Source organism: Podarcis vaucheri (genome assembly GCF_965113315.1).
Source record: "Podarcis vaucheri genome assembly, chromosome: 5".
NCBI lineage: Eukaryota > Metazoa > Chordata > Lepidosauria > Squamata > Lacertidae > Podarcis > Podarcis vaucheri.
Window position 1 is genome coordinate 43,640,034 of NC_138763.1, and position 25,635 is coordinate 43,665,668.

General features: G+C 50.5%; 1 protein-coding gene and 2 long non-coding RNA genes across 3 annotated transcripts; 1 reads left to right on the plus strand and 2 right to left on the minus strand.

Moving 5' to 3' along the window:
- Positions 1-1,367: 1,367 nt before the first annotated feature.
- Positions 1,368-4,766, minus strand: NKX2-3 (NK2 homeobox 3). Its single transcript, XM_082225328.1, has 2 exons — positions 4,280-4,766; positions 1,368-2,540 (listed from the first exon to the last, which is right to left on the minus strand). The coding sequence occupies exons 1-2, from the start codon at positions 4,611-4,613 to the stop codon at positions 1,924-1,926; spliced, it is 951 nt and encodes a 316-aa protein (XP_082081454.1). The 5' UTR covers positions 4,614-4,766; the 3' UTR covers positions 1,368-1,923.
- Positions 4,767-4,914: 148 nt separating this feature from the next.
- LOC309533760 lies at positions 4,915-6,075 on the plus strand. The gene is made up of 2 exons (XR_014220461.1): positions 4,915-5,058; positions 5,919-6,075. It is a non-coding gene; the product is annotated as an uncharacterized lncRNA (long non-coding RNA).
- A 13,662-nt stretch (positions 6,076-19,737) lies between these two features.
- LOC309533561 lies at positions 19,738-23,721 on the minus strand. The gene is made up of 3 exons (XR_014220278.1): positions 23,655-23,721; positions 21,357-21,415; positions 19,738-20,227 (listed from the first exon to the last, which is right to left on the minus strand). It is a non-coding gene; the product is annotated as an uncharacterized lncRNA (long non-coding RNA).
- Between the last annotated feature and the right edge of the window lie 1,914 nt (positions 23,722-25,635).

Sequence of the window (25,635 nt, forward strand, 5' to 3'; positions counted from 1 at the left end):
TTGGCGAAGGCTACCCCATCTATCTCGAGGGCATCCCGGAGGGGCGGGGCCGAAGCGCAAGTGACGGCGAGGCGTCTTTCAAGCATGTGCAGAGTACCTTTTCCCAACCACTAAGTAACCCAGGCACATTTCTTCGCGTCAGGCCTGAGTCACACAGCAGCGCTTTTCCTTTCCGGGGGGGGGGGATATGCACTCTCTGTCTGCTTCTGCCCCGCTTCCCCACCTTCCTCGACCCCGACTCAGGGCGGGGGCGGATCCGACATTGAACTGCGCCTCCTAATCCCCCGCTCGCCCCCCGGGATAAAAAAAGGGGAACAAAACCGCAGCTCCCCCGCCCTCCCGGGCGCCGCGGGGGAGGCAGCGCGGGCCGTCAATCTCGCCCTTTGTCCGGGGCCCCCCTCGGCCCGCCTTTTGTCCCCCAATCCAATAAGCGCCGCTTCTCGGCCCCTTCCAGGCGCTTCCTTTCAGAGCCGGCCCGGCCGCCACAATGGGCCTCTCCGCGCCGCGCGCTGCCCCATTCAGCCCCTTGGCACCCTCTCCTCGCCCGGGACAAGGGGATTACAGCGGCCGGCTGGCCACCTATTAAAGGTCCGAGGGAAGGAGGCACCTCCGGCCGCGGGCAGGTACCCGTCTCGCGGCGCCTCCACAGCGGCATCCAAATGATAGGAGATCCGAGGCCACAGGGAGGCGGAGGGGGGACTTGGGGCGGCCCTTCCAACGCCCGTCGACGGGCGTACGGGCCTACCTTCTCCCTCCAGGAACCGGGAGCCTGCGGGCCACGGAGGTTGCAGGACTCCAACTCCCATCGTGCTCGGAGTTGTAGTCTGGAGAGCCGCACGCACGGCAGCCCTCGCGGCCTTCGAGCTACTGGAAGCAGCTCCGGGTCCTGACAGGGCGAGTTTCCTTTGGGCTTGCCTGCCCTCCGGAGGAACTGACTCCGGATTAAGTTACTCCGGATTACACCCCCCCCCCCACTTTTCGTGCCTCCAGATTGCTGGAGGCGGCATGAATCTACCTCGGCTGATGGGTTAGAATAACTGTCCCACAGCTAGAAGCTGCATGGATCTAAGGTGGACTCTAAGCAGGGGGAAACGGGTGCCGTCGAAGGAAGAGAGGAGGAAGGAGGGAGAAGCTTCAGAGACAGCCGTCTATGATGGCAAAGCGGCTCTGTGGCTTCGACTTTTCCTGCAACACTTGCGCATTTTAGGTGCGCAGCGTGGTTTGTTTAGAACCTGCGCAACAGGAGAGGAGCTCTACCTGGAAGGGACGCTTTTGCCAGAGGAGGAACCCAGAAGTCGCACACGCGCTCGCTCGCTCGACTGTCTTTCCCGCCCCGCCAGCGCGAAGCCTGCGATGGATATTGCACCTGGTTTATTGGATCCTTTAACTTCCTCGCAGCGGTGGCTACATCGATACACTTTTAACATACAACAACAACAACAACAACAACAACAGAAAGGGGTGGCTCGCGGCGGCCTCCACCCCGGCTTTGGCTTTGTACAAGCGAAGCTGCTTTCTGGCAGAGCCAGGCCTCCCCCCGTCCCCGTCCCTGCTCGGCCTTGGCGCGGAGTCTCTCGCCGCGCCCCTTTCCCCAGGAGAGCTTTGGCCGCGGGCAGCTCCGCCGGGAGTGAGGGAAGAGAGTCTAAATGGGAAAAGTGTCCAGCAGAGCCAGTGCCGCCGCGTAGCCATCGAGGCCGCTTAGCACCGTGGACTGCACCACGGCTGACAAGGTGCTGAGGGTGGAGGATGGAGCCGCGCCCTGTGCTAGCGCGGCGCACCTTCTTGCGTGGTCGGGTCTCCCCGTCGGGAGGAAGCGCCGCTTCTCCGGCTGCCCGCCTGCCTCGCCGGGCCCCAACCAGCGACCGGGGACTGGGCTCGTGGCTCTGAACCGCGCTCGCTGCTCGATCTCTCCGTCGGCCGGGGCTACCAAGCTCGGATGCCCTGACTACAGGAAGGCCCCGCGGGACCCTGGTGCAGGGGCTGCGCGCCGCCCGCGAAGCCGCCCATGTTCATGTAGGGCCCCGCAGGCGGCGGCACCGACGGGCCCCCGCTGTTGGCCGCCGGGTAGCTGCAGCCGTAGCCGGCCCCGTAAGCAGCCGCGGGGGAACCGCCGTAGGCGTAGTTGGGGAAGCCATTATAAGGATAGGCGGCGGCGGCGTTGTAGGGCGCGCTGTAGGCCTGCGAGCCGCCCAGGCAGGGCTTGCCGTCCCTCACCAGCACGGGCACGGCCACCCTGCGCGGCGGAGGCGGAGGCTGCTGCGACGGCGGAGGCATCCCCGCCGTCGGGCCGCCCAGGTCCAGGGCCTTGTCCTGCCGCTGCCGCTTGCACTTGTAGCGCCGGTTCTGGAACCAGATCTTCACCTGCGTGGACGTGAGCTTGAGGCTGCTGGCCAGCAACTCGCGCTCGGGGGCCGACAGGTAGCGCTGCTGCTGGAAGCGCCGCTCCAGCTCGAAGACCTGCGCTTGCGAGAAGAGCACCCGAGGCTTCCTCCGGCCGCGCGCCTTGGGCCGCTCCGACGACTCCTCCGTGGGCTCCTTCCCTGCAGAAGACGGGGAACAACAGAGAGAGAGGCTCCAGTCAAGAACCGGGGAGCTGCGGGCTGCGGGACCGGTACAACACATTGACACACACACCCCTTATCACCTTGCAAAAGCCTCTCATTTACGCATTTATCAAGCCGGATGAATACATTATTTAAAGGGAGAGGAGAGCACACGCTGCGCGGCACCTGGAAGGGCCGACATCTGTTTTCGTTTTCTTTTTTAATGCACCGAATGCCAGCTCGCAACATAATTCCGTCGGTGTCTTACAGGGCACTCCTAGGCAGGTTAACCCAGAAGTAAGTCCCGCTCTGTTCAATGGGGCTTACGCCCAGGTTAAGGCTGCGTATCACCGCAGCCTTAAAGGGCATAAAGACACAGCTGCAACAACAACCCCAAAACTCTTCTCCCGCAAAATAAGCTTGCAGCAGAAAAGCGCGCCTGTAGTTCTATAGGCGGAGCAAATTAGAAACACGGTTTGCAAAGTATTAGTAATAGTATTAATATTAATATTATTATATAGAAAGTTGAGTCTTCCGCAATGGAATATGGCCGCTGCTTCCCGGCCTTGCAAACGAAGGAGCCAGCGCCGCCTGGCATTCTGCACGAGCTCAGCCAACTCGAGAAAAACTTGAGGGAGCGAAGTGTGTGTGTTTTCCCCCTGTGCCACCAGGACTGCTTACGGCAGCCGGAAGGAAGCAAGGACTGGGAAATGGATTTATGCCCTCTTAGGAAGCAGACGGCAGTCTTTATGCCCCCCAACGCGATCTCCTTCCTTGCAGGGAGGGAGGCCGGCCATGCCAGGCCCGTTACTGACTTTGCTTGCCGCGCCTCGGACAAAACCTTAGCGCGAAGGACCCTCAACTAGATCCCCTCGCGCTTTGACCGCCCCTCGACCCACTCCGCTCCACCTCACCCCGGGTGCTTTCCTAGAGGGGGCTTGGAGCCAGCGGCACCATCATTCCACCAAGGCGGCTCTCCTTGCCGCCAGACCACCAAGGCTGCGAGGCTGGGCCTCAGAGCGGTTCCTTGCCTCTGTTTTAGGAGGTGGATGGCTCGGCGTGGCCAAACGCGTCGTCCCCTTTCTGCCTAAGTCTCCGGCTGAACCGAGCACGCTTACTCTCAAGTAAGGGGCATTGGGATGCACTCCGAGGCAAACTTCCATTGGGGAAGCGGGACTAACTGAGCTCTTACATCCGAGTCGAACAGGGCTGCAGTGTGACCACCCAATCCGGTGCATTTTACCCAACGGCAAGTCCCGTTGTGTTCAGGGAGGCTTAGGCTCAGAGACGTGTAGAGCGGACAGCAGCCTAAGCACGTTTACTCGGAAGTAAGTCCTTCAAAGTTCCAAGGGACTTGTCCTCTTATTCTTTGTTAGTTGGAGCCACAGATATTTTGCAGCGGAGGGAAGAGGCGTCCGCCTAAGCGACTTGGGTTTGGAGGTGCCCAAGCAGTTCTGAGCAGCGCTGAACCGTTGCCGACGTGCTCCTAGAGACGCGGATGTCGCGTGTCCCACTTTCAGCATCTCATCTGGCTGGAGAAACGGTGGTTCCAAGCCACGCACGCGGAACCACGCTGCGATCCAGAAAGGGAAACTTTCGGAATTAGTTATCCTGGCAATGAGAAAGGTTGGGAATCGCTCCGCGTTCCGAGAGGGACTTGGGCGCCCGCCTGGCCCTACGATTCCCCAATAAAGCCTCCCTCTTGGGGTCCCGGTCCCGCTCTCGCTGGTACTCACCGGCTCCGGAATCCAGCGCCGGTTCTCCCTCTCCCGCCAGCGCCTTGGGCTCGCAGGTGCCCCGCAGCACCGCCTGCACGTAACTCCCTGGAGAAAGCCCCCCATCCGCGGCGCTCTTCCCCGTCGCCGCCATGGAGCTGAGGAAGGGCAGCTTCTCGTCGTCTTCGTCGTCGTCCTCCCCGTCGGAGAAGCTGCGGCACCCCAGCAGGCAGGAGGCGGCGGCGGCGGCGACCGGGAAGGGCGACTCGAGGGAGCCCCCGAGACTCTGCTGCTCCAGTTTCAGAATATCCTTGACCGAGAAGGGGGTGGAGGTGGCGGGGCTGGGGAGCATCATTGGGAGGGGGGACGGGTGCGTGGGAAAGAGGGGAGCGCGCCGGCTTGGGTGCAGGAGCGCCGCGCCCTGCCAGCCAAGCCCGGCTAAGGGGCGTCCATGCGAAGGGAAGGCTGCCGCTCCGCCTTTGCAGTCGCAGCCTCTGCGCCGACCAGCTGCAGCCTCTGGACTCGGAGCCGCCTCTGCGGCCAGGGCGGGCGCGTCACGGCGAGGAGGGGCCGGGCTGGGGCGCGGGCTGCGCCCCCATTGGAAGGCGGGGGAGCCTTGAGCCGGCCCCCTAAGTGACACACACACACAGAGAGCCTGCCGGAAAGAGAAATCTGCAGGCTGGACTGCACCGGGAGGCTACGCGGGGCGCCCACGCCGTCGGGTCACACAGGTTGGCGCACAGCCGTCGGGGCGAGAGGAGGCGGAGAAAAATCCGCGCTACGGGGGAGTCCGAACCGAGGTAGCCCACAACCCCTCCCCATCGCTAGACAACCCCCCCTCCCCCTTTCCCTGGACAACAGCGCTGCCTCTGCTTTCCCTTCCTGTGGTTCCGGATCTACCTCCATCTCCTCCCTTGGGGACTTACCACTCGCGGTTTTTCTTTTTTTAAACTTCGGAGGAACTGGGGGGGGGGGAGGAACACCCTGGGGAAAGGGCCCAAGAGGAAACTCGCCTTTCTTGGGGCAAATGGGACCAAGAAAACGCGGGAAGGTGTGTGTGTGTGCGCGTGCGCGTGTGGGGTGAGCTGTCCTGTCGCGGGGCGCAGTAAATATAGGGACAGGGCCCTATCTTGGACAGGGTAATCTGTCCAATTTAACATTCAACATCCGCTTGGCAACTGGCCTGTGGAGGGAGCGCCAAGTCTCTTCCGGCGGTCACCTGCCCGCGAGGAGACGCAGGTCTTTCGCATACCTTTGGCAAGACAAACCCTAGGACGCAGCTGCTTGCCAGTACCAATGTGAGCGTAGGACAAGATATGCATGAGTTAAGTAGTAGTAGTAATAATAGGTAGCAATAATAGTAGTAATAGGTAGCAGTAATATCCAGAGGCAAGTATTATTGCAATGTGTGGTTATGGCCACCAACTTAGATGGCTTGTGTAACATGGAGATAAAACAGTCTGCGAAAGCGGCATCTCAAAGCTAAGCTCGTGATCTTACGTACTGGGATATTATTATTATTATTATTATTATTATTATTATTATTATTATTATTATTATATTTCTTGCTCCTATTATGTTTCTGTGGTTAGTTAAAAGGGCTCTTGAGTTTCGTTTTTCCCTCCTGCATCTTAATTTTCTTTATTTCTTCTTCTTATAGTGACTCCCCGGGGACACTCGCGAGGAAAAGGTGTGCGTTTTTGTTGGGCTCCGGCGAGCGCTTCTGTCTGCCTTTCAGGGAACCCAAAAGAAGGTAGACCCCTCTGGCTCTTCCGGGCAGCTCTCTTAAAATAAAAGCGATCGAAAGGGTTTCGGGATTAGTGTCAATGACCGTTTCTGAAATTCGTGCGAAGCTCCTTCACTGTCCCTAAGCGCCGGTCCCTCCGTCCTCTCTGGGGAATAGTAACAGGGGTGGCAAAGGGCAGCTTAGGGAGGCTCTGCCGGAGAGCCCGGTAAGGGGGGTGGCTTGTTCCCAGGCTCTGTTCTCCCCCCACAAACAAACATAAGAAGCCAGCAAGTCCCTGCTCCTGATTTCTTGGGTGGGGGGGGGGACGGGGACTGCAGAGCACTGTACGTAGTGCGGTAACCCAGTGGAAGTTCCCTTTCCACTCAAGAACAGATTAAAGAAGGCTTTTATCTTTTATTAGGGGGCTCTTGGGCAAGGGGTTTCCCCTCGAGGGTGGCCTCGGCTCGGATAAGCTACGAGGTTTCAATCCGAGAGAGTTAATGTTCCCATTGAAACCAACGGATTTTTATGTGCCCTCTTGTTATCAGGCGGTGGTCGCTTAGTCAATGCAACCATCGATGTAGCATTTATATTCGGTGTCTGTGCAAAATAAACGGAATACATTCTTTCTATTGTACGAGGTTTGCGACTGCCTCGGTTTTTGCCAGCCTGTCAGAAATTTTGTTATGAGGCAAGGAGGCTTCACAGCCCCTCCATTTGCGTGTTTTGATGGAACCCAAGAAACGCCGAAGATCCTCCTTAGTTTAGCGACTGAAATAATTAGAGATGAAGGTGTGGAACAGATTTTTCAAGGCTAAAAATAAAAATGGAACGTTGACTAAACAATTCCTCTAAAGAGATTTGATGCAAATAAATAACGATAAGCTTGCAGTGGGATTAGTTTACTGTGAAATTAATTTACTGCAAGCTTGCATGATATTCTATTATTTTTCATTATAAACGTTTATTGCAAAACTTGTAGATATTACCATCGGAAAAGGAAAAACTTTAGCATTTATGTGTCCTCGGACTGCAATTCTCCACACACTCGACGGGGAATGTCTCCTAACTGAATTCAATGGCGTTTACTTCTGAGTAGACGAATTAACCAGGAGACACCGGCACAGCAATCTGCACCTACCTTTTATCCGCAGGGCATTATTGTGGAAGCCAAGGCGATCAACTCTCGAGCCAGATATTTCCTGACAATTTAGATTCGCTGCTTGGGCGGCAGCCCGAAGAAAAAGTTCAGCTGAACAACAGCGCTATTTCCTTTTCAGTAAACAGGCCTAGGATCGGCTGAAAATCTACAGCAGCAGATTGAGTGAGACAGCCTAGTTTCCGTGACAAGTTATAAAGCCCTTTTAACAAAAGCAAAAGTACCCCGTGGACCTTAAATACGAGAATACTTTCATTGTGGCCAAAAACTTTTTGGGACTTGGGTCTTCACCACAGAGACGCTGAGACGCCCAAGAAGCGGGTCACCTAAGCCGATAGCGGTGCGTGTGTGTATACAAAAATAAATAAATGCTGTGGGGTTGTTTTTTTTTATTAACCTACAGGCACACAACAAAAGACTTGACAATGCAAAACAGCAGATGTGTCAAAGCAAGCACAGCGAATACCGTACATCGTTGGCATGTAGCCTTCGGAGGGAGGCCTGGTCGTCAATGCGGCCCGCGGGCCGGAGAAGGTTAGCCGTCTCTGGGCATCAGGACTTGGTCAAATGAATACACTATCCAACCAGCTTGACTGTGCCTGGTGATGAATAGTCATTTGGAGATCGATGGTGTAAAATGATTTTACGCTATCAATTGACACCTCATTCAGAGCATCCAATTAACTTCTGAAGCCAACTGACCACTTCCGAGATGGTCCACAGAGTCAAATTAGCTAATTAATTACGATTATTGCAGCTTTATGCCGGGATCAACATTTGAAGCGTCGTCGTCAGTATGTGGAGATCCTTGAGGTTTTCCGCAGCATTTTCGTGGGGATTTAAACGCTCCCCCTGGTTTGAGGATGTTCCTCTTTTTTACTATCTGGATTGGGTCCGTTTGTTCTCTTGAGCGGAGACTGACCCGTCTGGCTCAAGCCAATAGCAGCGGGGCATTGTTGGCAGACGACAGAAGGCATCACGTTAGAAGGCGGCGCAGAGCAAAGATCCATAGCGGGCACGGCTAATGTTGTTTGGCCCCCGAAGAGCGTTGTCCGAGTTAATACGGGCTGGTACGCGGCAGTCATCTGTATTCTGGATAGGACCGTGACGCACTTACCAATGCTTCTTGCTTGATCTTCTGGTCTCCCTTTCCAAAAAATCTAAGCTCAACTCCCCGCGACAATCTCTCCCCGCCCCCGCGCCTTTCTCTGCGTTCAGCCTATATATACTTATCCACTTAGGAAACCACTTTGTGCATCTAAGGAAGTGGGTTCTGGCCCAAGGAGATTTAGACTTCAATAAATGTGTTAGCCTTTAATCCGGTGCCGCGAGTTTCTTTGTTGTTTCTCTTTCATTGGAGTATATCCATCCAGATAGCATCTCCTGGGGAGACCTAAAATGTGCACATTATCCTCGCGGTTTGGCCTCTCCTGGTTCCGTCCTCGGCCAAGACTAACCTACTCCAGCCCAGATTCCGCTGGTTTTACTCCCGGCAGCCTTCCTCCTGCTTGCTGAGGGAGGCCGTCTTGCTCAGGGCTGCCTGGTCCTCATTTGCCGGGGTTTGGGGACAGGGTGGAGGAAGGCGTCCAAGCCAAGCAGCCCACAATGGGATGGGGAAACAAGGTCTGGCCAGTGGGTCTTTCCCAACCGAACCCAGGACCCCGTTATGGTGGGCTTGTTGTCTCTGACTGCACCCCCCCTACACACACACAGTTGGAGGAAAGGTTTCTTGAGCTGTTGCTGGAACAGCTGGATTGTCCAGCTCCGCCGGGCCAGGCCAGTATAACGCAGTGGGAAAGGCCGGCGTCTGGGCAGGAGGATTTGCGCGCTCCAAGGCAGTTGGGCAGAGACTCGCGCGGGGCAGGCCGCGTTCTCCCGTCGGGCCCCTTGGGGCTTGCCTACGGGCAGCCTGCAGCAGAAATCCTTCATTGCCTTTGGAGAGCAACGACGGCAACAACAAAACAACCGCCCTGGCCCGGCAAACGTCCTTTGTAACCGCGCCGTCGACCGCAGCGAGGAGACGTGCAGAGGAGATATTTTGAAAGTACTCGTAAAATTAATAATGCGTCTTCCTCGCCTGGGACAATCTGGAGAGGGGGGCGGGGGGTTCGTGGAAGCTTGGATGGTTTCCGTCGAGGACTGCAGAGAGCAAGCCCAGGCCGCAGAAAGGACCGCACCCTGCTCGGGTGGTATGGGCTGGAGTTTGCGCCCCTGGACCCCCTTTCCTTCTCCTTCGCTTACCCTTCTCCTCGGCACCTCCAGGCTCTTTCCAAACCAAGGCTCGGCTGTAACCACTCCCTTCAATTTTGAGAAGAGCTGCTTCTTCTTCTTCCTGGCAAAGTTTCTCTTTCCACAGGCCCGGGGAGCTATCCTGGCCCTTCAGATGGTGTGGGCTCCTCCTGCTGTTTCGTGCAGGCCTGGATAAATGTTTTGAAGGGATAAATGAGCGGGAAACAAGGCGAGCACCTCGGGCTTTTTGCGAAAACTCTCTCACACAAACCAGATATTGAAAGAATACAGAGCTCTGATCACGCGCGCCTGGTTGAGCAGGTAAGTCCCTGGTGCACATCTCTCACCTATGCTAGGAACTAACTAAGGTAGCTTTTTGCAAGCTGCCCTCTCCCAGCGTCAGTCTCGCGTCTGCAAAATGGGGACAATAATATCCATCTGTCCGTAAGGATCAGTGCATGTTAAAAAGCTAGGGGTAAGAGCCACGGAAGTGTACTTCAATGATAAAGCGCAATCACTTTCATGTAGCAAACATGCGTAGGATCGCGCTTTAAAAGTGCTGTGTAAACGTTGCTGTTATTATTTGCACTGACTTGAACGGCCTGCGTAATATCTTCCCTTCTGTTTTGCGCCCTGACCCAGATCATACTCGAAGGAAGTCCCAAAGGAAGCCGAAGTTTGCATTAGGACTCATTACCTCGACTCCCTTGTAGGCCCGCTTAGGACGCTAGCATTAGAAGCTTAATGCTGTTTCGAAATTCTGAACATCTTTGGAGAGTCAGATGACATTAACGTTCGCATTTTGAATTGCAGGAAAACATATATATGAGATTCTAATAATTATATTTTATTTTTAAATAAAAAGAAACTGAATCCCACCGGCTATCTCTGACCTTCTTGCGCACATCGGTTGCATCTTTTCAAATACGGCTGCTTGACTCACTGGTTTGAATGGCACCAAACTGCGCCACGAGGCTCTCTGTTTTCTTCGCCAGGACTTGGAGAGTTTGTTGTTGGATCCCATCTATGCGCGTCGCTGACTTTCTCCCACCTCGGATCTCAAACCTTTAAACCGTACTACTTTTAAAATTAATTTTCTTCAAAAACAAAACCCTACCATTTTGCCGAACTCTTGAGGCTGCACGGAGAGGGGTGTGGGAGAAGCCACGCTCCCCTTGTCTCCAAGCCTCCCTCTTTGCGCGCCTGCTCGCGCTGGGTGTGGGTCGGGGTTTTTTTTTGGGGGGGGGGGACACACGGAGGGCGCTGCTCTTAATGGTTATTGTCTCGAGCCCATTAGCTTTTTTTCGCTGCCCGCTCCTGGTTTGAGCGCTGCCTCGTTGTCCCAGCCGCGCTGCGCACTGTTTAGACAAGGGATTAAGGTAATGGATGGAGCCGGAGTCCGCCCAAGCGAGGGGGATGTCGGCTGGAGCCGCGGCCGGAGCAGGAAGCCCTGTAGCCGCAGAAGGGATCCCCCACCCTCGTGGCCTCTAATGGCTCCATCAGCCCCGCAGGCCGGGGAGAAGACCCGGCAGAGCCGACACGTCCGGCTGCTAATGGCCCCGAAACAAACAAGCAAATAAACAAACAACATCCAAGTCGCCCCATTTTAGCGAGCTCGGCGCCTTTGATCAGCTTTGGGAAGCTTCCGCGGGTCTGTAAACGTGGAAGCCAGGAACGCGAGACTAGGCATCTCTCTAGGTGGCCTTTAGAAAAGCCAGGAATCTTTCGGCCCTCCCCGTCTAACAATCTGGGGAGAACAGCCGATCTTGGAGGGCTGCACGGAGGGTCGCCCCGATTTCTCTCCAGCAGACGGCAAGGTAGATCTTAAGCAGGGGTTCTTGGAAGCCAAAAGTTCCCTTGAAACTGAGGGCGTTTTTTCGACTGGTCATATGTTTCCATTATATAATGTATACATATATGTTATATTTCTGTTTAGATGTGCCAACGTGTGTTGAGCAGACCTCTCCCCTGAGAAGAGGCACCCCTTTATTCGTTGACACTCAGGAGGCAGCGCCTTTTTAAAAATAGCGCTTGCCTCCTGCAGTTTTATGGTAATAATACATTAAAACAAACACGACGTTGACCGATTATTCCGAGGCATCTTTTTAGTTCATCAAAACATTTTCAGTGGATTAATTTGCCGGACTACCGTTGCAGCCCTAGAGGTACTTAATTAAAAATAACTGCTACCCATTCACAAAAATCTTCAGCGAGAATTCGAACTTCCCTCCTAATTGGAAGGGCGGGGAAATTAATTCTGTGCCTGCAATCCTATGTTATGCTTTCTCGAAAGAAAGTCCCACGGTGTTCGGTGTTCACTCGAGTCTCGCCTTGGGTCAGTATGCGTGGGATTGCTGTCTAAGGCGCGCAAACTGTGAGTAACGCAGGGTCGGGAAAAGTTGTTCAGGTGACTTAGCCCTGTCAAGTCATCTGAATTCTGAAATGTGCGCCCTTTGGAAGACTGAGCGCCCCCGCCCACCAACAATCCCGGGACCTCTGCGCCCACAGCCCCACATATCTAATGCAGCCACGCGCACCTTCAGAGACCGCACCATCTTCCAGCTCCTTCCCCCTTCCAAATCTGGTCCACGAATCTTATTAGTTTTATTTTTATTATTTTATTGGTTAGTATTTGCGCCACTGACATTCATTGCAAACCCCCTTCAGACATGGTATGGAAAGGCGGAAGTAATTAATAAACTAAGGCACAGAAATCGTCAGAGCGATACAATCCGCGCGATCCAGAAGAGAGAAAATTAAGCGCTTTCTTGTCCTACTGATTCAAAAGCGACAGTTTAAGGAGGTTTAAAGATTGTCCATTGAAAACAATGAGACTTCACCATGCTTAACACCGATTAGATCGGGTCGCTGCTTTATCAGGACCCTTTGACTTTTTATAACCCGAACCTAAACTCTTTATCTGGGGAGGAACAACTCCTCACTAGGTGTTTGCTTCAGATATCTAAGCAGAAATGCTAAAACGTTGCAGTGATTGTATCCCACAGCAAAATGTGATTTCCCATGCAAGCAAATAGGTACGGGAAGATTTGGTTTGGAAGCAAGTAGATTCGTATGGGAAAAGGACACCCATCTCTTTCTCCTTCGCTCTTGGACGGTGTGCGTACACGTGTGAATGTTGTTCACTCAAGCTAGAAGGCAAAAGATAACCATTTTTGAATTACAGGTATCTGTATTTTCGGGACAGCGGTTGCCTAATGGGCTTTAGCTTCTCGATTTCGCAGCTGGCATTGTTCACCTTGGAACCCAGAGCAGAGCTGGTTCCTTTGGTTAGTTTTTAAAAAGCGACTAGGGCAGCACTTCCTTTGACGAATTTCGTTTGGCTTAGTCTGCTCTCTCCTCGCATTTAAAAGACTTCCACGTGAGGTCCGAGCAATTGCTAGCGGGCATCCCTGGAGCAGTTAAGGCAGGCGGCGCGGATTGAAACACAGGCGTAGCCCCCGGTTTGATACTGGCTTAACTGTTCTCCATTAAAATTCACTCAGCGGGTTGGCAAGACATTGGCCAAAGGGAAGAGTTTTGAATTTCCATTGATTTCAGTGGGGAAATTAAGCTGATACTTAAAAGCCTTTGCCCCTGAAAGCGGGAACCGACGCGCGTTTACTCAAAAGTAGGTTGTAGACAGTCAATTTATTTATTTATATTTTATATACCGCTTACCATTACAAATAAATCTAGAAGCGGTTTACGAAGGCAGAAATAAAAGCACATCGAAACATTTAAACCATTTCATTTTTAATAACAACAACAACAATAACAGCAACAGCAGGCATGAAACAAAACCAACATTAAATAAACCACGGGTATGTGGCTGCGTGGAAAGTAGCGACTAAAACATAATCGTTAGATAAGACAAGGTTACAAAACAAGGACCCTGTTATACCGAGGGAGAATAATCCGGCTATTCAACAACAACAATGTATACCAACATTAGCAGAGGGCTGTAGAATCAGAGAGGAGGTGTTTAATGGACTTCGGAAGCACCCAGCGGTTTCCCCGTCGAGGAGCGCGAGGGCGCTCCAGAGGGCAGGGGCCACCACCAACAAGGCGCGCTTCCACCTGTTGTTGCCTGAGGGCATTCCACAGCTCATAGAATCATAGCATCATAGAACTGCAGAGTTGGAAGGGACCCCCAGGATCATCTAGTCCAACCCTCTGCAATGCAGGAATCTCAAGTAAAAGCATCCATGGCAGATGGCCACCCAACCTGCATTCAAAAACCTCCGAAGAAGAAGTCTATGACAGGCATAGGCAAACTCGGCCCTCCAGATGTTTTGGAACTACAACTCCCATGATCCCTAGCTAACAGGACCAGTGGTCAGGGATAGTGGGTCTTGTAGTCCCAAAACATGTGGAGGGCCGAGTTTGCCTATGCCTGGTCTACCACCTCACCGGACCTTCAGTTCAGAGGGGCTTACTCCTAGGTAAACGTGCACAAGATGGCACCCTTAAAGCGCAGAAGTGGCTTGGCAGCCTTGGAGTCCAGCAACGTCTGGAGAGTCACAACTCTCATCACCCCTGACCAAGGACCAGGCCGGATTGAAGCCCTTTGCTTTGGGCTGGATCGTGTCCCCACGGCCTGAAGCAAGTGAGCCCCATTGGATTTTAATGCATTGCACTTCCGTGGCCACAGCCGTCGGGGCATTGTCTCTCCCTGGCCCCCGAGGAGATAAATTGGAGCGTCCCCTCCCTTCTCGTGCCCCCTCTTTCCCCCCATACCGTCCAGTGGGTCTAAGGACCTCGCCTGGAGCGGGCGGCGGCGCTGGCTCGCCCTCCCTCCCATCCCGGCTCCATATTTACACAGCGCCTGCCCTTGTGTAAACTCGGCCCGGGCCGTGGTTATTCTCAGGCCGGTCTGTTTGTCGTTGCCTGTCAGCAGCGCCCGATGAGAAAGTGCCCTTCCCGGCGCTCCGCCCGCGCTGATTTATGTGGGAACCTCACGAGGGAATGTGGACGGAGCGTCCGGGCGGACGCGCCCACGAGGGGCAGCAGCAGCAGCTGCGAAGCCCAGGGAGGCCCTTGGGTGGGCGCCTTCGCTGCCAGGCAGTCCAGCCGCCTCCGCAGAGGACACTGGTCATGTGGATCGACCGCAGGATCTCGAGGGCGACAGACAGTGTGGCATAATGGTTAGAGCATTGGACTATGACCTGGGAGAGTGACCTGGGACTGGGTGACCTTGGGCCAATCCCCATCCTTTAGGCTAACCTGCCTCACAGGTTGTGAGGATGAAATGGGGTGGAGGAGAACCAGGTAGAACCACCTTGAGATCCTTGGAAGAGAAAGGTGGGGTGTAACACTAATAAATAAAAATATATGCCCTTAAAACACATTCCCCACCTGCAACGAATTCTGAGCTGTAGTTTACCCCTCACAGAGTTACAATCCCAGCAGCCTTTAACAAACTACAACGCCCAGAATTCTTTGAGACAGAGCAGATCGCAAAGCACACACCAGCTGATTCCCCCGACACCTTCCTGCCACTACTTCCTACCTCACATCACCTGCAGCCTCACTCTGTCCTAGTTATTGCAGAAGAGGAAAACGTAGTTTCCCCAACTGGTACCTTTTCCAGTGAAATCTGATTCCTCCCAACACGGAGCTAGAAACCTGATTTCCCAAACCAGCCCACTTATTACTGTACAGTGGTACCTCGGGTTAAGTACTTAATTCGTTCTGGAGGTCCGTTCTTAACCTGAAACTGTTCTTAACCTGAAGCACCGCTTTAGCTAATGGGGCCTCCTGCTGTTGCCGCGCCACCGGAGCACGATTTCTGCTCTCATCCTGAAGCAAAGTTCTTAAATCGAGGTACTATTTCTGGGTTAGCGGAGTCTGTAATCTGAGGCGTATGTAACCTAAAGCGTATGTAACCCGAGGTACCACTGTAGTTTAGTTTGAAGTGTAGTCACATGTCATGATCATCTGCTGACCAGTTTTTGCGTTATCATTACAGATAATGAAGAATTCACACGCAGTCTGCACCATAACATTCTGCATTGTTATTTTTAAAAGGAATCGTACACGTCTGTATTTATGCAGAAGTTATCTATGTTTGTGATTAAAATAAAGTAAAAGAGTGACAAGATTGATGGTGGTCCTGAATATTTTTATTCCAAAACATCACAGATAAAATCCGCCTTTCCACAAACTTATTCAGTTGCTTGTCATCACTCATTCTTCTGTACTATATTAATTTAGGCAATATTACTATGTTCCATATTATACTAAGCCCACTCCCCCAGTTTCATGCTATCCAGATCCTGGCACCAGTAAGAAGATTAAGAACCATTTCCAAGTCAACTCAGTTGTTTTGCTCAACTGCTTTCTTTTGCAGAGAAATATCATTTCCCCAGTGCCGAATTAGACAACTGATTTCCTAAATGAGTCCACTTATTGCAATAGTTTATGCAGTTTGAACTATAGTCACATGTCAGGATCGCCTATTTATTCATTTTTGTTTTATCACAGATAAGGAGCAACACATACACACACAATCATGCACACACACACACACACACACACACACAGACTCTATGTCATAACTTTCTGCATTGATTTTTTTAATGAAAAGACCTGACCTTTTTAAAGGAGCTAAACATTACTTGTTGTATTATTCCTATGGATACACTCATCTGAACAGCAGCAGCAACAAAAGTCAGTGGATCATACTCTTTTCCTTAGCAATACTAAGAAGACAGGGAAAATGTGTAAACCCATTGCATCATCATCATCATCAGCATTATTATTACCATCATTATCTGCCTGCCCTTCATCCTTAGGTCCCATGGCAGATTACAACTATTAAAACACAGTGTTAAAAACATTTAAAACAACCTACGGTACATGTGCAACGTGGCAAGGCTATTCCCACTGTCCCATTCCTCTGGGGTTATGACTGCTGGACCCAGGACAGTTCAATTTTAACACTAAAGAAAGAAAAACCTGTATAAGCCTGAGGGCTTCTGCTGCTATAGACCAGGGGTAGGCAACCTAAGGCCCGTGGGCCACAAGCGGCCCACAGGGGTCATTTAACTGGCCCATGAGCCGCCCCTGAACTGAGCCACTCGCTCGGCGAGTTCCCATGCGCTGCGCTAAAACGGTGCAGCATGGCATGGGGACTCGCTTCCGCAGCGCCAAAAATCGCATCTGTACATGTGCAGACACTGTAAATTGTGTCTGCACAGACGCCGGAGGGATCTCCACTGGAGTGAACCGGCCCAGGTGAGGTAAACCTTGCCAACCCCTGCTATAGACTCTTCAGCTCACACAATGTGTTTATGTGTCTGTTTGTAACATGGTACCTTGGTCTCCTAAGGCAGCCCGCAAGTTTCTCATGAACGGCCACTCAATGAACACTGAGGCATATCTAGCCTGGCCCAAATGCTTAGCCGGTTCTTCATGCTAATTGGAAGGATATCAGTTCCGGAAAAACCACTCTCAAGTTTTCTGAAATTCATTGACAGCATTCCAATTTGGACATTTCCTAACACCTCATTGGGGAAGGGACAGTCAATGACATGGGAAATCCCTTCCTGGGAGATGACACCAAGTGGCCTTTCTCTTGTCTGGATGGAGATCACAAACTGCAGAATTATTCAGCGTAACCACCAAACATTTCAGGCCACTGCAGTCTTCTAGAAAATGTTAGAAATGTACAATATGATGAGTTAAGTGAGATGAGCTCTTTCGTAAGGCACAGCCTTTTAAAGGCTTTGGGATAAGCAGCAGTTGCACATGCCCAAGCCTGCCTAGGCCCCCTGAGATGATCTCTCCTTGCATTTTGGAGGATCTTGCTTTCTCTGGAGTTACAGACCAAGAAGCTGCTTCTTAAACCGAGCTGTGTTGGGAGAAGAAGCCCATGCTTTGATTCATTACTGTGGCTCTTTCTTTAGCTCATTCAGCAGTTGTAAATAAATAAATAAAACTGATTTCATTCCTATACAAAGGACGGTGTATCTGTTGAGTACTGAGGATAATAACAGCGCAAGATGTGTCGGGATGACAGTTTGGATTTGGTCGGTCTTGTTTCCCACCCCCTCACCCCCACCCCACCCCTCTGAGCCAGGGCTCAGCTGGGGCTATGCTGGTAGAAGTCTCTCACCCCCACCAAGTTGTAGATACAGCAGTGTAAATCCCCCTCACTCTGGCTCAGTCAATGCTCAGCCAGCAGAAATTAAGATGGCTCCTAGTAGCTTTATTTGCTTTATGTTGGCTCCTGGTAATTAAAAAATCAGACCAAATTTACATACTAATAATCCTTATCCATTTTGTTCCTAAACTAATGTTACTGGTCATGTAAATTATTTAGTAAATTCCTATACCACCCTTCAACCAAAGATCACAGGGCAGTTTACAATATAAAAACACAAAAATACATAACATAGTAACAAACAAAAACAGTACCCCACACCAGGTCATTAAAAGGTCATATATGGCTTAATTAGCCAAAGGCCTGGGAGAAGAGGAATGTTTCTGCCTGGCGTCCAAAGATATGTAAAGAAGGTACCAGGCGAGACTCCCTGAGGAGAGCATTTCACAAGCTGGGAGCCACCACAGAAATGGCTTTTGAGGTTTACAGGTTGGAAAATGGGGTTAATATTCTTCCTTCAACTTTTGGCTCAGCTTTACGCCACTTCTAATTCTTTCTTCTGGTACTTCTAGCTCACCTACTTTGGCCATTAGTGAAAAAGCACAGGGACAGCAAGGCCAGGAAAGGCAAACCAGGGTGTCTCCAAGCATATCAGTTCATTGATGGATAAGGAAATATCACTTTCTGCAGAGCAGGCAACTGGGTAGCAAATTCCTCAGTACCAGAATCCATTGGCACTGCTGTGCTATCTTTTAAAATCCACATGGCACAACTGCATCTTCTACTGAGTTATCTTTGCTGTGGCCCCCGATGCATCTTCCATGCTGAGCTTGGAGAGAACATAAGCCCAGATTCAAAAAAGTTCAAGACTTTGATTGGCAGAGTGTAAGGTGTGGACTAAGACAGGCAAACTCAAACAGGCAAACTGAGTGAAAACAAGTATAAATATAGAATCCCCTTTTAGCCTTTCAGCCCTAACCTATCTCACAGGGCGGTTGTGGTGATTAAATGGGGAGGGGGAAGAATAACGAAGGCCGCCTTGAGTTCCTTGGAGGAAAAGGTGAAATATAAATGCAATAAATAAAAAATAAGCATACATCCAATATCCTTTCCAGAAGAGGATAAACATGCATCCCACCCACCCTCAAACCACATCCCAGAGAAAGGGGGAAAGAAAAGAAAGGAGAAAGAAAGCCAAGTTGGGGTGAGGGGGGCGGAGAGAGACTTTGTTTAAGGAAGAGAGTCTCCCAGCCGTTCACTTAAAGGATGAAGCAGTAGATATGTTTCATCAACCCTCTTAGTTCCTCGTTTGACTGATTCTTTGCTCACCTTGGACTGTGCAAACTGGAAAATGCAATAAGAAGCTTGTAGGGGAAAATGCATGTCAGACTGAATCCGATTTATTTGTGGTGGCTGGGAATGTCCTTATTTTTAAGGGTTTATTTTTAGAAATTTTTGAATAGGGCTTAGGGCAGGGAGCTTTTAAGGGTGGTTGCAATAACATTAGTGACGGTGGGCAGAGCTGATGTGTAAAAGCTGTCCTCAAAATCCAATTACAGGAGTGCGAAAAGGTCACGTTGTCGTTGAGTCAAAGCAGGGTAGGAAATGCCTGCACCAGGGAGCCGCTGCTGGCTGATTTTATATGGAATATTTCATGCCAGTTGTATATGCAAGCTCCATGCAGCCTCCCAGTTACAGACTGTTAAAAGCCCGTTAAGACTATTCCTCTTCTGAAAGAGGGTTGCTCGTAAATCACATCTGAGCAGCTTGTTAGATCACAGCTCTCCAGTGTCTGAGGCTCAGTTCCCATAAGGCACATTACAATACGCGAGGACCCAGCTGCCTGCTGCTCACTCAGCATTCACCGGCCTCGACCAAGAGGTTGAAGTTAGGAGGCCTATGAGAAATGGTTGGTGTGAGTTGAGTGACAGCAGCCAACTAAGGGCTCTGTGCTTTCAACAGCTGCATAGCACTCAACTGAGTCAGCTTTCCCCATTGATACATCTCTCTTGCCTGGCAAGGCAGCATTCACAGAATTTATGCCGTTCATTCAGTCGTACAGGAACCCGGTGGTGGTGGGCGGGCTAATAGGTACACAGCAGCAGCCTTAGGGGGAGCAAGGGGAACCCTGGAATTTGTGTGGAAGGGGTAAACTGAACTAGGCTGATTTTGGCACCAGTTTGTTGAAACCACTGGAAGAACAGTGTCTGCATGTGTCAGAATGGGGGGTGGGGAAGGATGGGAATTTCAGCCAATAAAAATGTAAATGACCTGGTGAGTGTTTTATTGTTCAATAAAATGCACAGCTTAGTTTGCTGTGTGTACAGTAGTTGGTGGGTTCTCTGCCAGGGGCTGCTTCAGAGACTCCGCCTTTCTCTTCTCTTGAAGAAGTTGGAGACGGCTGGAGAGTATTTTCTGCCTCCATGGTCCTTCTGCCCATCATTCTTTCTCACGAGGCAACTGTAGTCCTGATTCCTCTAGCTGGCGCTTCCAGACATCCTGTCTATTGAGCATCCATCTTGATTTGTTTGCAGGAAGGGTAGATGATGTTGGCTATTTAAAGAGGATTCACTCTGATTTGTTTGCAAGGAGTTAAAATGATGTTGCTGCAATGCGTTTTCCAGTCCATTTTCCCATCACTTTCCTTATTACAAGACATCCCATCTTTCGGTGAAGCATGTTTGTTGCACAAGACCCCCAATTGGCTTTAATTGTGCAACCTGGATTTGATGGTATGTGGTTGAATCCCAGCTGAAAATAGCACAGGTAAGTGTGAAGGGAAGGGCCCTTGAAGCAGCAGCAACATAATACACAGCCTATGGTTGGCTCCAGATGCTTAAGAGGGGCATATGAAAAGTCTACGGACAAATCAGGCTTGCAAGTGGCTGTTTTGGCCCATTATTTATTTATCTAAACAGGCTCACACAATCACATACACATACACAAAACCAGATGTAAAAACAATGAGACAATGAAGCACAATAAAAATCATCATAAAAATAAAATCAACAGCAGGAAGAAGGAAAGAAAGAATGCTAAGCAATAAATAATACAGCAGACAAAAAGAAAAATTTCCTGAACAACAACAAAAATGTTTTGACATAATGCTGGAAGGCCAGATGTGAGTAAATTAAAAGGCCAGAGGCAATGGCTGGAAAAGTCCCTGCCCTGTGTACTCACTTGCCTAAATTGTCAGGGTGCAGGAGATCTAGAGAAGGACCTCAGGTGACTATCAAGAGTGTTGCCGCATTCAGAATAGTGAAAGAAGCTGGTCCCTATGATTGGGAAAGGGCTGTAGCTCAGTGGCATATTTATTTCCAGGGGGATATCTGGGCTAGTTTCTTGCAGCAAAAACAACAAGGAGGCCACCTCTCAATCAACACTATTTTCTGAAAGGGATTCTGTTACATACTGGAAATTTAAGTTTATACAACTGGAGGGTTCTGTTGCTCTACAGCAGCCTTCACCAACCTGCTGTCCTCCAGATGGCATTGGACTACAACTGCCATCAGCCCCAGCCAGCACAAGAAAGGTCAACATGTCCAGCCATCCTCACTAGGGAGCATGATGGGGAAGGCTTCACCTGCAGAATGTCATGCAGCTGTAAAACGCACAGGAGCCCTACCAGAAACAAGGAGGCAACCCATCTGTTCTGTGTACATCCACCCGCTCAAGTCATGTATGAGCATGACTTGGAGTAACGGCTGTATTTTGAACACTGAGAAAACAGTGCAGAGAGAAGCTACTATTAATATCTTTTTTTAAGAGTGGGAGATCCTAGTCATGGTTTGGCTCTCAGGCTGTGAAGCTCGAAAGCCTGAGGAATTGTTTGTCATGCCAAAGAGAAGGTAGCTAAATTTAATTTGCAGTATAAACAGACCAACATTACGTGCCACTTCCTGGGAATCGTTTCGGACACATTGTGGATGTGAAGGATCCCTGCAGACAATATAAAGGACAAAGGTAAGAGGAAATACGTGTTTCTGAGAAACTTGCAGCTCACTGTTCTCTGTTTTCATCACCCTCTGAATAACTGCATATAATATTTAGGCTTTCCTGCCATACAAAGTACCGTAGTTTTCAGTGGTGAAGAAGACACCAGTAGCTTTCCATGTCACTTTAAATGTGTTGGTTACAAGAGCAAACTCCCATATAGTAGACACTTTGTTCAGTGGCCCTTGGACAGATGTAGTCAACATGGTACCCTCCAGCTGCTGTGAACTAGAACTCCCGTTACCCTGCCCATTGGCCATGCTGGATGGGGCTGACAAGAGCTGTAATCTAGGAACATCTGTGGGACCCCACATTGGCTATCGCTGCCCTAGAATATCAGCAACAAACATTTTTGCTCACAACCAACTTCTTGGAACAAAACATGGTACAGAGTTATGGCCTTTCTCTTTTTAAAGTGGCTTTGCTCTTATATATGCCATTAACTTCTTATCCCATTCTGCTTTATTTCTCTCATTTTTTCCTACTGCATCCCCACTTTGTTTCTCCTTGAGCTCAGTTTCCTAACATTGTTACATCTCACCTCTCCATGAGCTCAAGGTGCTTCTGTAACTAGTCAGTAGTCTCTCTCCCCCCACCCATCCACCCCGCTTTATGCCATGGCAATTTAAAATCTTGTATTTTTCAGAAGTCAGAAACCTGCACTACAAGGACAAATCCTTGTGTGAAAGTCACTGGCTGTTTGGTTGTGTACACCAGTGGTTCCCAATTAGGGGTTCGGGGACCTCTGGGGGGGTCTGCAGAACGCACCCATCCCTTGCCTCCCCCCAACTAGTTTTTGTCATTTCTGCATGGTAATATCACAAACTTTATGGTCTGTTTTAGCACTGTGCAATTTTTCAATATATTGGCCAAAATCGGTTTTGAAATCACACAATGATAACGATTTTGACCAGGCAACATGCAGCGATATATTGCTCCTCGTATGAGAGAGAGCAGGGCAGCCAATTTCAAGGCATCGTTGATATCGCAGTATTATCTCAGCTGATAACGCTTCTGATCTGAGCTGTCTTCCCTCACACTGAGGGAAAACAGGGCAGCCGATTGTGAGGCGCTCCCTTCCCCTCATGATGAGGGAGAACATGGCAGCTGATCACCCTCACTTTAAGGCACCATGGCACTACCTTCCCCTGGCATGGAGGTGGAGCAGCTTTTCAAAGTCCACAGGAAAGCAGCAGCAGCCACTGTAGATCTGCACCTTCACCAGCTGCCACCAGAGCAGTAGCTAGGTGATCTTGCGCCCCTGGCAGAACTGTCCAGATTGCGCCCCCCCCCTCAGCCACTGACAAATTAGCTCTTCTTTCCACCTCTCTTCCAACCCCCCCATTCAATTCACCCTCCATTAAAAACCTTTTCTTATGAGGCAATAATCAATATTTTTATTTATAGACATATTTCTGGACATATTTTAAAGCCGATTTTGCACACACACCTCGCCTGTGCCCCTGGCAGGGGCCCACTTCACCACCCCCTAGCTACGGCCCTGACTGCCAGCACTGGCTGCCCCTCCCACTCAATCCATGTGATGGAGGTGATTCCACTTCCTCTTCTCCTCGCACCCATCCGATCTCTGCGGCTGCTCCTTCCCTCATCCCCACACCTGATATCCAATTCCAGGCATCGTGATATATCAGAATACCATGTTTAGCTGCTGATACATCACAGTGTTGAAAACCAGGTATCACTCAGCCCTAGTCTGTTTTTTAGTACAGTGGTATCTCAGGTTACATACGCTTCAGGTTACATACGCTTCAGGTTACATACGCTTCAGGTTACAGACTCCTCTAACCCAGAAATAGTACCTCAGTTCAGAACTTTGCTTCAGGATGAGCACAGAAATCGCATGGCAGCAGCAGGAGGCCCCATTAGCTAAAGTGGCACCTCAGGTTAAGAACAGTTTCAGGTTAAGAACAGACCTCTGGAACAAATTAAGTACTTAACCCAAGGTACCACTGTATTCCTAAATCCGTTGCTTATTAGGGGCCACCCCACATTTTGTTGAAGACATTGCTTTGCAGAGGTAACTCCCATAAAGTTATCAAAATTTTCAAAAGTCCAGGAGATCTGTGGCTTGGCTTTGGAAAAATAGGGGGTCCTCAGAAATCAGCTAATTGGGAACATAGCATGGCACCCCTGTACGAAAGGAAACAAACATGGTTTCAACCACGAATGCACTTTGCCCAAATCCTGCTGACAGAATGGAAATCAGCCACCGTGTCCTTGCACCAACCTTTGGGTGACCTTCCAGGGACATTCTAGAAGCCATTGGAAAGAATTTCTCATTGTATTATCTAGGAGTTTCCAAGGAATTAGTCAGCAGGCTGGAATCGGGCTGCTCCCCCCCCCCCCATCTCTGGAGCTGGACCGATCCGAGAGAAATGTTGCCAGGGTGACAGCAAGATGTGATGGATGGGCGGAGAGTGGCTGTGGAGTGGCAGGGCTGCTGGTCAGTTACCCAGGCCTGTGTTTATAAGAAGGAAGAGGCTGTTTCCTGCAGCGAACATAATGCAGCTCTAAAAATGGCAAGGGAAATACCTCATGTGAGGGGAGGGCTGCTGGGGAGCTGAGGACCAGAGCGAGTCTGCAGGTCAAGGTGACTCTGACAGGCCTTTTTAATAGGCTGTTTGCGTGAGAGTTTGCTGCTGTTTCTCTGGAGCCTGATGGCAGCTGAAGGGACAGCCAGGATTTGGGAAGGGCCTGCTCTAAATTACCTCTTTCCAGGGCGTGCTGATTTATTTAGAAAATAAATAACCAATACTCTCTATTGTTTAATGGCTGTCAATGACAATTCCTCCCTGGTGCAGCGGTCTTCTGTCGAACAGGGAGCGCCGGTCTCTGAGCCCTGGTATCGTGGACAGAGTTCATCTGTCAAGGAAACTGCAAGATGAATTTTGCTCCCAATGGAACAGTGCACTGCCATACCCTTATCCTCCCCTGCCTTTGCTTTGGCTGAGTCAGCCCTGGAGGCAGGGAGTCCAATCCATCAGCCCAAACAGAGGAAACAGGGTCCTCAGTTCCTTTATCACCCTGTGCACCTTATAGTGCAGCTGTACATTAAATGGGTTTCCCACAACATGCTGTAATTATGAAAGGGCCATGCATTCATATGGACTTTATCTGAGACCACAAAGCCATTTCCCCTTAAATTTGATATTTTCCCCTGCAAAAGCACTCCAGGAGTTGGTGCTGGTAGAAATGAGGGCCAGTCTCAGCTACAACAGCTAAATACCATTTTACAATGCCAGGACAGATTGCAGCACTACTCCATCCCTTTTCACAGAATAATAGACCGCATGGTAGGCATGGCACATGGTGATGGAGATGCAGCTGTCTCAGGAGATGGGCTATGAGTTGTATTTCCCATTCTTGTGCCAAGATGATTAAGTAAAACCAAATCTCACCCTGCTTTTCTAACAAAGCCTCAAGGTGGCTTCCATGAACAGCTCACAACAATTCATATAATGCAATAATTCCTTCTGTTGCAAATTAATACTGCCCACCCTTTGCTTTTCTGCTCTGATGCTCAATGTTTCTTCTTTGTGTGTTTCTTTTTTCCTCTGCAATTCTACTGCAAGCTACCTTTAGAAAGTTGAGATGTCTGCCAGTTAAGATGGAAAGTTCTCTTAGGGTGTCTATGTCTTGGGAAGAAAAGACAACAAGTTGTAGCTCCAGCACTGGGGTGAGGACCCTTTTTCAAACTGAGGGCCACATTCTCATTGCGGCAGCCTTCCAGGGCTCATGTGTAAAGTAGGTCAGTTTCTTCACACACCCCTCTCTACTCTGCCTCAAGGAAGAAGAAGAAGATGAAGAAGAAGAGTTTGGATTTGATATCCCGCTTTATCACTACCCTAAGGAGTCTCAAAGCAGCTAACATTCTCCTTTCCCTTCCTCTCCCACAACAAACACTCTGTGAGGTGAGTGAGGCTGAGAGACTTCAAAGAAGTGTGACTAGCCCAGGCTCACCCAGCAGCTGCATGTGGAGGAGCGGAGACGCAAACCCAGTTCCCCAGATTACTAGTCTATCACTCTTAACCACTACACCACATGCAAGAGGCATCATCAGAGTTCAAGGGGACATTTTAGACAGGCAAAAAGTAGGGCTGGTGAGGGATGATGCCTGGAAAGAGGTGATGTGTCTCAGGTGGAGT

Bases quoted from the DNA above. Each gene is read 5' to 3' on its own strand.
- NKX2-3 (XM_082225328.1), bottom strand. From the start codon at position 4,613: ATGATGCTCCCCAGCCCCGCCACCTCCACCCCCTTCTCGGTCAAGGAT. The intron at 2,541-4,279 runs GTGAGTACCAGC...CGTCTTCTGCAG, and splicing joins GGCGCTGGATTCCGGAGCCG to GGAAGGAGCCCACGGAGGAG.